We start from the raw sequence: 13,503 nt of genomic DNA, 5'->3' as shown, positions 1-13,503 counted from the left end.
AGGGCGGCGCCGGCGGGGTGGCGGCGGCTGCTATTTGAGCGCGGGTCCCGGGCCGAGCGCTCAGAGCGCCAGGAGCCCGCGCGGCGGAGAGAGCGCGGCGCGCAGCCGGCGGCCCGCAGAGGCGCTGCGGCCCGTGGAGCGCGGAGGCCCCGCGCGAGGAGGCGGAGGGAGAGAGGCCGGCCGTCGCCCGCCGCCCGCGCCCCCAGCCCGCCGCCCCCCCTCCCCGCGGCGCCGCGTCTTGAATGGAAACATGGCGGTGCCGGCTCGGACCTGCGGCGCCTCCCGGCGCGGCCCCGCGCGCCCCGCGCTGCCCTGGCCCCGCCGCGGCCCCCGGCCCGGCCCGGGCGCCCCACGCCGGCTGTCGCTGCTCCTGCTGCTGCCGCTGCTCGCCGCCCCCGGAGCCTCAGCCTACAGCTTCCCCCAGCAGCACACGTAAGTGGCCTCGGGGCCCCGGACCCCGCGGAGCCCTGCGCCCCTGCGCCCCCGGCCTGCGCCCCGCGGCGCGGCGGGAGCGCGGGGTCCGGCGGCCGGCTGCGCCCGGGGTGGCAGCGCCGAGCCCGGAGGGCGGGCAGCCGCGGTCCCGGCGCTTCTGGCTGCGTCGGGAAACTTCCCCGCGGTGCCCCTTTCCTCCCCCACCCCCGCACCCCGCCGGTCCGAGCGGAGCCAGATCTCCGGGCCCCCGGTGGCGTGGGGTCCGAGCGGGCCGGCTGACTCCCTTGCCGCCGTCCGGGTGACCGGGGAACCTGGGCTTGCACGAGGGGGCGGCCCGCGACCCCTGCCCCGCGGAGCCAGAGCTGCGCTTCTGCCCCCCGTTTCCTCCTGGGAGACAGCCTGGCGCTTTCGAGCCAGAGGTGGGGGGCACCCCACACCTGTCTTCGTTGGCCTTTTCCTTTGAGGGGGAGGGCCGGATGCAGAGGGTGTGAGCACCTGGCTGTGGCCAGTGCCACGGAGGGGCTCGGTGCCCCCTGTTCTTGGCCGCCCCACTGCACCTGGGGGAAGGGTGCCCTGGGGAGCCCAGCTGGGAGGTGAAGGTGCCGGGTGGGGGCAAAAGGTGAAAGTCAGGGAGGACCCCTGCTGCTGCCCCAGCGGGAGAGCAGCATCCACTGGGCCTGCCGGCTTCTGCTGGGTGCCGTGGTCCTTCGGAGCCTCTCTCCCTCCCCGGGCGCCGCCAACTCCGGCTTCCTCCGGGTGAGCTTGGCCAGATGTGTCCGCCTGGGAGTGGGCATTCAGTGCCTGTGGCCTTTAGGACAGCAGCTATTTCTGTGGGCACAATGCCCCAGCCTGTGTCAGTGCCCAGACAGCCCTTGCCCCCGTTGGCTTTGGGTCACAGCAACCACCTTGCTGTCTGTCATCTGTCTCTCAGCTCCCTGGGGAGCCACCTGTCCCTGGTCTCCTTCACCGGTGGCCGGGCGGAGGATTTGGGAAATGAGTAGCCTGACTGTTAGTGGCCCGGGGGAAGGGTCTGGCCTCAGGGCAAGGGAGCCCCTGGCTGTGCGTCATTAGACCAGTCTCACCCCAGGTTAGGAGCTCCTGGTTCTGCCTGGAAACCTGCTGGCCCCAGCTTGCAGGTTCTCCCAGATGACGGACAAACTCGGGAAAGGCACCGCTCCGAGTGTCTCTTCCTCTCGTCACCGCTCTCCTTGCACAGCCTGGCTGTGCTCAGGCGGGTGATCCATTGGCAAATTACAGGTGCCGCACGGACGTGTCCTCTGTCAACTGTCTGGATTTTTCGTGTGGGGGGGGGGCGCACAGGGAGAAGAGAATCGTGCAGAAGTTCAGAGCTCATGGGCGCGTTTCTGTCCTTCATTTTGCTGTGATGAAAATGGACTTAAGCCACGATGTTTAAAAAGAGCAAAAGCACTATTTTTTTGTTGTTTTATTTTCCTCAAAGCTGAGCCCTGGCGGTCTCATAGCTCCTCCAGCGAAGGTTTACATAGATGCCTCTTTTCACCTCTTCCCACCTCACTCCCTCTCCTTCCAACCTGCAGTGGGCCAGATGGCTGCTGGGCCTGCAGGGGTCTCCCTTGGAAGGACAGTGTGAGACCCTGACCAGAGTGGACACCTGTCCCTCTGTCCCCAGCAAGAAGGTGGTGAGGTGGGTGTGATGGCAGCGGGCATGATTTCCAGCTGGATGCTCTCCTCTTGTAGATGGAGTTGGAGCTAATTCGAGGGTATGGGACATGTCTTGGAAATCGTAATTAGAGAATGAGGGTGGGGGTGGGGTGAGGGCTGTGCAGCCCTGAGGGTCCAGGGGGAGGGGACTAATGGTGTGACGACACACAGGGTTTACCGTGACAGCCAGCGCCCTTCAGCTGCCCTGGTCCTGCAGATGTGGTGCCCATTGACCCTTGGAGGGAGAACGGGGAGGGAATGAAGGGAGGTCCTCCTGCCCCCCTCCCCCATCCCTCATGACCACCATGTCCAGTTGGATTTGGGGCTTTTGTTGAGCTGACACAAAGGCTGAGGCTGCTGCCTTGGGGCTGCTGGGAGTGGGGAGAGGGGGTGGCTTCCGTCAACCCCCTGGGGTCAGCGTGGCCAGGCTGGGATGAGACTTGACACAGGTGGCTTTGAGGTGGGAAGTGGGACCCTCGGCTTCCTGGTACTGAGGTGACCACCCCTCTGGAGAGGGCCCCAGATGGGGAAGTCACGTCTTCATTAGTGTCTGGCAGTGCGACGGGGCCAGCGTTTCAAGCTGCTGGGCTTTAAGCAAGTGTGGCTTGGGGTCTGGTGGCCGTCATTTCTGTCATCGCCCTGGTGGCGTGGCTCTGTGCCCACCAGGCGAAGCAGACCAGGGCCACCGCTCACGGGGAGGGCAGAGGAGTCAGAGCTGGAGGGAGGACAGGACTGTGGACCTGGATCAGGCTTTCAAATGAGGCGGCGGCCACATGTGCACGGTGCGGCCACATGTGCACAGTGCATGTGTGTGCACGCCTGCACCGTGGGGCTGGGGGGGGTGAGGCGGAGTCAGAGCACACGCCCGTCACCTGCATACTCCTCTTCCCAGTTATGCTCACCCAGCGTGGTGGCAGGTGGCACGAGTGGCATGAACAGTGCTGCTGGCTGAGGGGCGGCCTCACCACTTTGCCGCTCCTTGTGCCTTTCCTCCCCCAATCCTGTTGGTCTCCTTTCCCTCCCCTGCCTCCTTCTTTGGGTCTCTCATCTTTTCTCCACTGCCCCTGCACTTTTTGGCGGGTCCCTTTCACCTCTCTGTGCTCACCCTGCCCTGCTCTCCTCTTTTGTCACCTCTGTTGGACCTCTGTCCCCTGTTCTCCAGCCTCTGCGTTTCTCTGGCCCCTGCTCCATGAGGTCCCAGCTGAGCGCTGGGTGAAGCACCCAGCTGCCCTCTGGCTGCCCCTCTTGGCCCCGCTCCGCCCCAGGGACAGTGCTGGCCAGCACCTCCCATCCTCCGGGTGTGGGTGGGGAGCGAGTGGGGAGCAGAGAGGCGCCTGGGGGGTCTGGATGCCCCAGCAGATTAATGACAGCTGGGGTATGCGCTCCTTTTCCTGAGCTCCTCGACCGGGCATGCGTCAGTCTAGCTACGGTTAATGGTGGGTGACGTGTGTCTGTCTGGGCCTCTGAGCTGTGTCTGCACCTCCCTGTGACTCTCCCCATTAGAGGGAGGCAGCATCACACATCTGGGTCCCTGTCTCCCCAACAACCTGCCGCAGCTTTTCCAGGAGGGAGGGTGGGTGAGGCTCTGTGGCCTGCTGCCGCCACTGACGTCCCTCCTGGGGTCGAGGATTTGGGGGGACATGTCCCCCCATGCCCCACCTTTATAGAGCGCCTCCTTCTGGCAGCTGTCAGGCTAATCCCTGAGAAGGGAGGGAGCCTGTTTAAGATAAGTCCCCTCCTAGTCTGAGGGTGAGCCTCACTCTGGATTCGTAGTCACACTGGTGTCCTCAAGGAGAGACTGAGTCACGAGTGGAATGGACGCTTCTGAGCTCTGAGCCTCCTCCCCTCTGCCTGTGTACAGGTGGGCGCTGCCAATTCTTGGCACCTCAGATGTGGATGGATGGACCCTGCCAGCTCCTGGGTGGAGGCAGTTTGAGGGCATGCTGAGTGTCGGGTGTAGGCCCTGCAGGCTTGTACTTTGGTCTTCAGAGTTGACCCTCTCCATTGGGATGACCTTGCCTCAGTTTCCCCAACTGAGATAATCGAACCTGCTTAAGATACTGGTGGTGAGAATTAATGGGAGAGGGTGTGGCATCTGGAGGACAGGGCAGGCTCCCAGTGTGAGCACCGTGGCAGCTATTGTAACATTAGCATCAGGCCCAGATGCCACAGCCAAATGGGCCCCCACCCATCAGTCTCCTGGATGCCTTGGGTCATGCCACTAGCTCAGGCTGTACACTGGGGTGTCAGCTCCTTGAAGACAGACATTGGGCCACCTCCCTCCCTCCCTCTCTGAAGCCCAGCTTGACTGTGGTGGGCGATGTCGCCAGGCTAATGGTGGCCTCCCCTCACTTAGCCCCGGCCAGGCCCCTTACCCGCGTTGCCACGTGACCTCAGAGCCCGTGGTCATGCCCGTCCCCCAATGGGAAGACCGAGACTCAGAAAGATGAAGGGACCTGCCCAAAGCCCCACAACCGCTAGAGCGGCTCTGGGTGAGGACTACTCTGTCACCTAGTTGCCCTGCCGGGGGCTGGGTGCATCTGTGCAGTACGCCCAGGAAGTTGGCAGACTCAAGTGGCAGTGTCCACTTGAGTGGAGACTCAAGCCTTGTCTTTGGAAGAAAATGAGGCATCAGACACATGAAGCACACCCCAGCCTCCCACTGTGACCTTGCTTGCTCAGTCTCTGTCCTCCAAGGGGCCTTCCTGGGCCCACGGCTGCCCTGTTGCCCTGGTACTCATAGCCCTGTGCCCACCTCTGTCCCGTCCTGCATTCACAGGTGATCATGGAGCCCCCCAACCCAAGTTTCCCTTCTCCAAGGCTTTAAGTCATGGGCCAAGCCTGCCTGGCATGGAGGGATGGGCAGTAGAGACTCTCTCAAGCTGCCGAGCCGCCATCTCCCCCCAAGACTCTAGTATGATTCATCGGGTGGGGGTGGGGTTGTTCATGGGGACCTTGGGCTGGATCCTCTAGTCCCTGTGTGGCAGGGTCCTGTTGTCCATGGGTGGGGAATGGTCTCCTTCCCTTTCTAGCACCTCCTCCCACCCCACCTCCCTGCTGCTGTCCTCTCAGGCCTCCAGATTCCAGATCTGCCTCTAGAACTGGTGACCTGTGTCTTTAAGTGATGGGGCTCAGGACCTCAGGCCTGGGGATGGGGGGGCAGCACCGGGGCTTGGGGTACTCTATAGGCAAGGGCGGGGGCTTTCCCACTGCTGGGCATGTACCTCAAGCCAACTGAGCTTCTCTTCCTATCAGGTGGAGCTTTTTCTTTCTGGTACCTAGGAGAAGCTGAAGAATCGATATTCCCGTTCCCAGAGGGAGGTGTATGTGTGGCTTCCCTGTTTCTCCCTTCCCTTCCTCTGCTGTCCTGTGCAACCTGAAGAGCCTCCCCAGCTGCCTGTGGCTCAGAGGGGAGCTGGCGGCACAGGTGCAGACTGGGCCGCCCCTGCGGGACTTGCGGGGTCGTCACAGGGAGCTCTTCCTAGAGGAATCAGGGGTGCTGTCCTTCAAGCCCACAAACTTGAGCCCAACGCCCTGATCTGTCACTGCGGGACTCAGGCCATTGGTTTAGTGTCTCCGGCCCAGGTCCTGTTCATGGGCCACCTAGTCCCCCTCCTACCTCACCTGGGCCCCCCACCTTCAGGGGCTCGTCTGGGCCACTCAACGCCTAGCAACTGCTTCTGCTGGTGACTGAGCCTGTGGGGTTGGCCGTCACAGAGCAGGAGACCTGGGGGATCTTCACATGGGGGACCTAAGGGTCCCCACCATGGGTTGGCCTGGTCCTGGGGTGTCCTCTGTCAAAGGCAGTCTCAGCCTAATCCTCTCATCTAGCTGGGTAGCGTGGTGGTGACCTTGGACAAGGTCTCTTCTCACCCTGGGCCTCAGCTTCCTCTGGTGCAGGGCCCTCTGACTGACATTCCAGTGCCCTAAGAAGACAGACCCGGGGGTCTTCCAGCTCCTGTCCACACTGCTCTAGCTCTGGGGTGAGGCCTGACCCCCAGCCCAGCTGGGCCTCATCTCTGGGGTGAGGAGCCTGCACCTCCCGTACTGGCCTCTGGCCACCCTTTGGGTGTCTGGAAGCTGTTTCCTAGACTGACCCATTTTGAGCTCTGATCAGCCTAATTGTTTAGCAGAGAGGGAGGGGCCCAGGAAGCCTTTCCTGCTGATCATTAACCCATCTCTCCCCACCTTAAACAAAGGGGAAGGGATTAGGGGAGCAGGGGGGGAGGTCACTCCCTCTGCCTCTCTCCCCTGCCCTGCACACACCCTGGATCCCTTTCTCCCGCCTTGATGCCTCCCTTCCCTGCTGGCCAGATCTTTCTGAATGAGTCCCCCTCTTGGCACACACCGAGGCTGTGCTGCACCTCTCACCAGTCCTGTGACCTTGAGAACTTCCTCAGCCTCTCTGGGTCTTAGGGCCTCATCTCTAAAACAGAATTCCCTTATGGTGTTGCCTCTTAGGGTTGGGGCATGACAGGTCCTGAGGGATAGGCCTGGCCCCAGAGTGTGGGTGATAAGGGTATTTGGACCCTGATCTAGGAGGATTCTCAGTCCGACTGGGCCTGCACTCTTGAGTGCCAGTCACCTGTGCCATTGCCCGTAGCACCCACCACACAGCCAGGCCCTACAAGCACCTGAGACCCAATTGTGGCTTCTGGGTCTTTCCTCCTGTGCTTGGCCCATGCCTGGGCCTGTGTGCAATGTCAGCTTGTGTGTGGAAGTGTCTACACGTGTGTGCTCTTATGTTTTTTTGTTCCCATGTGTTGAGTGTGTTTGTTGTAGGCGGTGGGAACGGCACCGGGTGTTAGACCCATGGGGTGGGACCGGACCTGGGTTCAGCAACCTTGGTACTTGAGTTCTGGCTGGGAAAGAATTCAGAGCCAAGACTCAAACTGCAAGAGAACATTTATTTGGTAAAATTACAGAGGTGGAAGACGTAATTCCTGGAAGAAACGGGCTTAGGAAACAAGTTATAGAGGTAAAGGAAGGCCCTAAGAGCTTGGGACGGAGGAAGCTGATGGTGACATGCCTGGGGAACAGGGAGGAAGAGGAGGGGAAGGAAAGGGAAAGGGAAAGGGGAAGGCGCTGAGGGAGAGCTCTGGGTCCTCAGTCCTAATGGTTTTAAGGGAGGAGATTTTAGGGGAGGTCCTAGGGGAAGATTCATTGTAATATTCAGCAGCTTTCTAGGTGTGTCCTTTCAGGGTTGTGGTCTCCACTGATTGATTGGCCAGTGCTAGGGCCAGGGTCATTACCCAATGCAGCTGGCCCTGAGGTCACCTGTGGCTGGTTTTGTTGCTCTTCTGGGCCTGGAGCTGAAATACAACTGAGGCCTAGGTGTTATCTCTAAGAAGGAAAGGTCAGGGGGTCCAAACTACATGACTAGTGATATGCTAGGGGAGGAAAGGTCACCCTGGGGGCCAGGTCCCACCCTACAATTGTCCTTTGCTAGGCATCCAGGGCTTTCCATCCTGATGACCTCCTGTACCTGGCCGATTGTCCTTGCTCTGCTCCTGTCTGCCTAACTGCCTATCACATGTTCATGTTGTGCACACTCGTGCGAGTGACCGTTTGTATATAAAGGCATGCTTGTGTGCCCATGCGCATGTGTGTGTGCCCACATGTGCATGCTTGCATGTTGTTTGTGTGCACATGTGCAGGTATGTGTGTACACGAATGCTTATGTATACACAGGTGTAGGTGTGTGCATGTGTCTGAATGCAGATGTGGGTGTGTGTTTCTGCATGTGTGCACATCTGTATGTGCAGGCATGTGCACAGTTTATCTCTGCACCCAGAACTTGCTCCCAGTGCCCACCTTCTGCACCTGCCTCTGAGGTTAATGCCAGGGCTTGGCTGGGCAAATGCTGACGGTGAGAAATAAAGCTGCCTGCTTGTTGGGACCAATGTTTTGCAAACTTTTATGTCAGAAACAGCCTGAGTTAAGGCTGAGCTGGGAAGTCTGATCATCTCCCAACTGGCTCAGATGACAGTCTGCAAAGGAAACACACAGAGGCTGCATCCTTGTAATTCAAATTCTTGCAAATTGAACAGTATTTAGATGCACTGGGGGGCTTGGGACTCTGGGAAGCTTGGTGAGTTTGTGTAGCAGAGCGTCTTTGCAAACAGCCCTTCCCTGTGGAGACCTGGAGGGTGGGTGTGGAGGTCGGGGCTCAGCAGTGGAAACCCTTGCTGTGTGACCTTGGGCTGGTGGTTTTCCCTCCCAGAGTGGGTGCTTGTCATCTGCACACAGAAGGGAGACTGGCATCCCTTGGCGCATCTGCCATAGGTTTGGGGTTCTCGGCAAGACATTTGCGTAGTAGCTGCAGGCAATTTGGGGTACAAAAGCTTCGCCTCGATGACCCCTTCGTGTTCTTCTGTTTGGGGCACTTCCTTTCAAGAGTGAGTTTTTGTCTACTGGCTCTTCATAAGCAAGGCGTCTGGGTGCCCTGTGCTGCCTGCTGGCCCTTGGGGCTGTTGCATGGGCCCTGAACTGATGGGTTCTGATGTCTGAGGGACTGTGAGTTTGCTTTCCTGGCATTCTCAGGCCTGTGTGTTGGCAGGGCTGGCATAGCCCAGAGTCCTTGGCATTTTGGGAGGGGGCTTCTGCAAAGGGCAGAAGTGGCTGAGAAGGGCTTGGGAGACTTAGGTCCAGTGAGTGTTCCTCTGGGGGCAGGGAGCCTGGGTAGGACCGTCTCCTTGGGCACTGTGGGTTTTGGATGGCTTCCTGACTTGGGAAAGACATATCCCAGCCACAGATGGTGCCCTGATACCCCCTTGTGCAGACAGGGAAACTGAGGCCTGTGGTAGCTGAAAGGAGCCTTCGGGCCCATTTCTGCTGGCTGCACATGTGCGGCTGGCAGGGCCCAGTCCCCGTGCTCAATGTGAGCCGCTCGAGGTGGGATCCTGCCCTGCAGCCCTCACACTGTGATGTACATCTGGTTCTCGTAAGTAAAAACGTCCCCGACCTGGGATGCGGGAGGACCAAAGCCTCCCCTAGCGAAGCCCGCAGAGCCAGCGCCCGTGGGGTGTGCGGCCCTCCGTGCCAGGTAACCTCGGAAAGGACAGCTGTGTCACAAGGTGGGCACAAGCGGGCCGGTGTGTCCCCAAGGTGGTAGAGGCCCCTGCTCCACTGCGGTTTCCAGCCTGATGTGGCATTTGAGCCTTAATAACTTCCCTGCGCAGCCCTCTCCTCCCTCCGGCGCTGCCTGGAACGCTGCGTTTGAAGCCTTAAAGGTCAGGCCTGGTGCTGCCACCAGTTCCAACAAACAAACAACACACACCCCACCTCAGCCCTGCCCCCAGCTTCATGTATTAGGAAAGAGAAAGGAGCTGGCAGAACAGGGCCCTGTGCTGAGGGCTCTCAGATGGATGTGTCTCCTTCTTCCATGGGCTCAGGCTGGGGGGCGGGGGGGAACCTGGGCATCCTCCCTTCCCTTCCCAGACCCCCCAGCCATGCAGCAGTGTCTCCCATTGAGGGTGAGCTGGGACCTTGCAGCCCAGAAGCCTGCCGTGGGCAGAGCCTCGCTTCTCAGCCAGCATGTGAGGCCCTGCCTGGGCTGCTCTGGGCTCTGGCCGCTAGCCCTGGAAATACCCAGGCTCCAGCCAGGCTGACCGCCTGCAGGTCTTAGGAGCTGCTCTGGCCTCTGCACCTTCCGGCCTTTGCTCACCATGTCCCTCGCCCAGCTGGCGGCCTCAGCCTGAGTACTGGGGCAGGAGCCTTTCCCACTGAGGCCCTCCTCTGGCTTCCTACCCCTGTGGGCCTCTCTCACAGCCCTGTGCCTCCTCTCCCAGCTCTGCCCAGTTCACAGGGGCTTTCCAGGAGTGGGCACTGAGCTCACTTCTGCCCCCTCCAGATCTGTGTCTGAGGAGTGCATTTGGCTACAAGGAAAAGAGGCTGCTTCTGTGTAACCTTGGTAACCACAGGTGACGACTTTTTTCATCATGGTTAGGCCTCTTACCCGCAGGGAGCCCAGAGGTGGACGAGTGTATGCTGTCACCAAGGACCAGGCTGCCACCTGCACTCTGCCTGGCTGGCCACACTTTTAGTGTGGCCGTTGGTCCTTGGCTGACGGCCCTCATGGCAACAAGATTGCTGCCACAGCTCCAGACATCACAAGCACCAGACATTAGGAGTAAAAGAGGAGAGGTTTCCTTTGGGCTCCTCCTAAGAGGAACCTCACCCAGAAGCCGCTACCCAACTCTCCCTCACACCTCATTGGCTAGAACTGGGTCACATGTCCATTCTAAACCAATCACTGAAGGTGCACTGTGATTGGCTCGGGCTAATCAGGATTTACCCTTGAGCTAAAGATGGGGTCACCTTGGGGCTGGCGGTGGAGAGATTCTTGCAGACTTGGGTTTTGTTAGCAAGGAGTGGGGGGAGTGATAGTGAGTGGGTAGACAAGACCTGAGCGTGGGGGTGGGAGCTGAGGAAGAAGATGGGAAGGAAGGCAAGAGAGGGCGGCCCTGATGGAGGGAAAGTTTGTAAAGGGAGTAGTTATTTTAACCATATCATCATCAATGAGCCGGACCCTCGGTGGTGTATTTCACATACGCTATCCAATGAGATGGGTCCATTTTTATGCCCATTTCACAGACAGGAAAAATTGAGGCAGCAGGGCTGAGTGTTGCTGAAATCACACAGATAGTGAGTGATGGAGGCAGGATTCACACTCGGCACTGGGATCTGTGCACGCAGTTCACCTCCTCCAAGCAGTCCCCAGACCACAGACCCTCGGGGTGCCCCCACCCTTCCACTCTTTTCCGTCACACCTGTCCCTCTGCGGGGGCTGCCTTTCAGGCTGAGGTCCGCAGAATGTGGTTTCATGGGGCTGCTGGCTTTCTTATGGACCTGGGGCACCCCTGGGTTTCCTGGAGGGCATGGGTGACAGAGGACACTGACGGAGGGCCTGGTCCTTCTGCTGAGGAGCAGAGCAACTGACTTGGCCTTATTACGACACCTGGCTTAGCTGTGTGCGGGGCTGCTCTGGGGAGCTCCCAGTCGGGGGGATCATCAGTGGGGAAGAAACAGAAGTGAGGCTGAACAAGTAATAACCGTACGTGGCCGGTGCTCCCAGCAGCATCCGAGGGGCGGGGGGAGGTAGGGCTGAGCTCATCCTCCAGGACCGGTTTCTGACAGGCCCTCTAAGGGTCCCCATTGTTCCCATGGTCCTGGGCCTCCCCGGTCAGGGAGGAGCAGGGTGGGGTGGGAGAGAGGTTTGCCCAGGTCGATCCAGCCCCAGTTCCCGAAGCTCCAGGCCCGCCCTGTCCCTCTCCTGCTGACACGCTTCCAAGGCCCATGTGCCCCGGGCAGTGGCTCCTGGCACCTGGGCTGCCTCAGGCTGCCCATAGCTCATGACCGGGCCTCGCTGGCCTCGGCACAGAGTGGCCCGGCAGGGGAAGCAGGGACAATCCCAGGGGCCACTAAGCCAGGTGATTTACATGGTCCTGGAGCCAGCAGCGGGGAGGTAATATCTCACAGGTGGTGTCCAGACTGGTGGCATATGGAGGCCCCTGCCCTGAAGTGAAAGAGGGTGGGGACTTCACGGGCCCCGTAGTGGGACCTGGAGCCATGGGCTCTGTTGGCTGTGTCCTGAGAGAAAGCCTGGTCCAGGGACAGCGACTGAGGAGGGGAGGAGCCGGGGGTCCTGGAGAAAATCCCGTAGATGACCTTGTCTGAGCCATTCTGTGCCTCATCTTCCCAATATTTAAAATGTGAGGATGGAACTTCCAGTCGTTTAGCCAAGATTTTTTGAGCACCTGCTGTGTGCCAGGCCCTGTACTCGAGATGATGTTTTAGTGACGATATCTACCAAAAATTTCCAGGAAAATGGTGAGTGCTTTGCACTTGTGGGCACCTCTGACTCAAGCCAGGAGGGTCTTACTGCTGGAGCCTGTCGGGGGGCTTGAGAACACCACCCTCAACCTCTAGCGAGTACTGGGCTGAGGCTCGGTGCTCTCTGCTGCCCCCAACCCGGGGGTCGGAGCACAAGCTACAAAGTCCAGGGGGCATGTTGGGCTGCCTGGCCAGGTGGCTCTGCACCTGGGCCTGGTTGTGATGAGCCCCAGTTACTGTCTGTGGGGTGAATGAATGAATGGAATCAGTTCCCTGAAGACTGGGCACCACTCTGCCAGTCTTTTCCCCCTTCCCTCGCTCACAAGGCCCACCTGCCCTAGGTGCTCCCATGCTCAGCAGCCCAGTGCTGCTTCTCCCCAGATGGAAAGGAAGGGGCCTAGCAAGGCAAGCAGTCGGTAACCTTGTGTTAAATAAAACGTATAAAGTTGACGGGCAGCCACTCTGAGCCTTGCTTTTGTCATCTGAGAGCTGGGGAGAGGCAGCCTGCCCCTTTCTCACAGACTTGCCTGGGGGTCATGTGAGCTGGGCTGGTAAACACAGGTCAGATGCCATGGTGGGCATGGCCCGCAGGTCAGTGCAAGAGGGACACAGGGCCTGGAGTGGGCCGTCCTTGGGTGCCTAGAGAAATCCTGGTTCCCGCCCAATTCACCCTCTTCCAGTCCGTGTCCCCCCCACTGTGGGCACATTCATTCCTTCCACAGACACTCAGCACAACCCGCTGTTCGTTCATTCTCTCCACACTCATGAGCGTCTGCTGTGTGCCAGGCACTGGCAGGGGACAGGCCAAGAACAGTCCAGGGAGGGGATGCAGACAGAGGTCATACTGTGTTGGGAAGGTGATGAAAGCCCTGGAGAAGGAACAGGATGAGTTGGGGGGGCAGGGTTATGGTCTAACTGGAGTGGGGTGTCAGAGTAGGCCCCACTAGAAAGTAGACATTTGAGCAAAGCCTGAACGGAGGGGAGGGTGTGTCTGGAAGAAGAGTGTTCCAAGCAGAGGAACAGCCAGTGTAAAGGCCCTGGGGTGGAATGTGGTTGGAGCAGGAAGAGAGGAGGAGAGAAGGTCAGCGGGCAGTGGGAGGCCAGGCCAGGCAGGGCCATTAAGTTAGCATGAGTCTTTGGCCATTACTTCGAGTGAGGTGGGAGCCACGAGAGGGGTATGAGCAGAGGAGGGATGTGACCAGATGGTGGCCATGGTGGTGATAAGACATGCCAGTGGTCTGGGTGTAAGAAAGAGAAAGGGGTCCCAGGCGAGCCCGGGGTGCTTGGCTTCAGCAGCTGGAAGGACAGTTGTCCCCAGCTGAGCTGGAGGAGCCTGGGGAAGAGTGGGTCCTGGAGGCCCTAGTCTGAGGAGGAGGCACAGCCATCCCATGCCTAGTGCACTGCCTCTTCTTGCTACCCGGGTGTCTGCCGGTGGCCTCCCAGCTCCCACGGGGGCACCTCTGCCCTGAAGGGGATCAGAGGACCCAGAAGGGTGGGGGCTCCTCTGTTCTCCTCAAGGCAGGAGGCTGTGTTGAGGATACACACAGAGGATGGCTA

The 13,503-nt window shown here is 59.8% G+C and overlaps 1 protein-coding gene across 2 annotated transcripts in view; it reads left to right on the top strand.

Annotated features, from left to right (window-relative positions):
- Nucleotides 1-250: 250 nt before the first annotated feature.
- CACNA2D2 (calcium voltage-gated channel auxiliary subunit alpha2delta 2) overlaps nt 251-13,503 on the top strand; it is a gene marked incomplete at its 5' end in the record, with an annotated part of 110,917 nt that continues 97,664 nt past the window's right edge. For both annotated transcript variants that reach the window (XM_081159976.1, XM_081159975.1), the window contains one exon: nt 251-432. In XM_081159976.1, the coding sequence (XP_081016102.1) occupies nt 251-432 (182 nt within the window). The remainder of the gene's footprint in view (nt 433-13,503) is intronic.

The sequence above is a fragment of the Miniopterus schreibersii genome, assembly GCF_964146895.1.
Source record: "Miniopterus schreibersii genome assembly, chromosome: 15".
NCBI lineage: Eukaryota > Metazoa > Chordata > Mammalia > Chiroptera > Miniopteridae > Miniopterus > Miniopterus schreibersii.
Note: the sequence above shows the minus strand (reverse complement) of the source record. Positions and strands in the feature narration are given on the sequence as shown.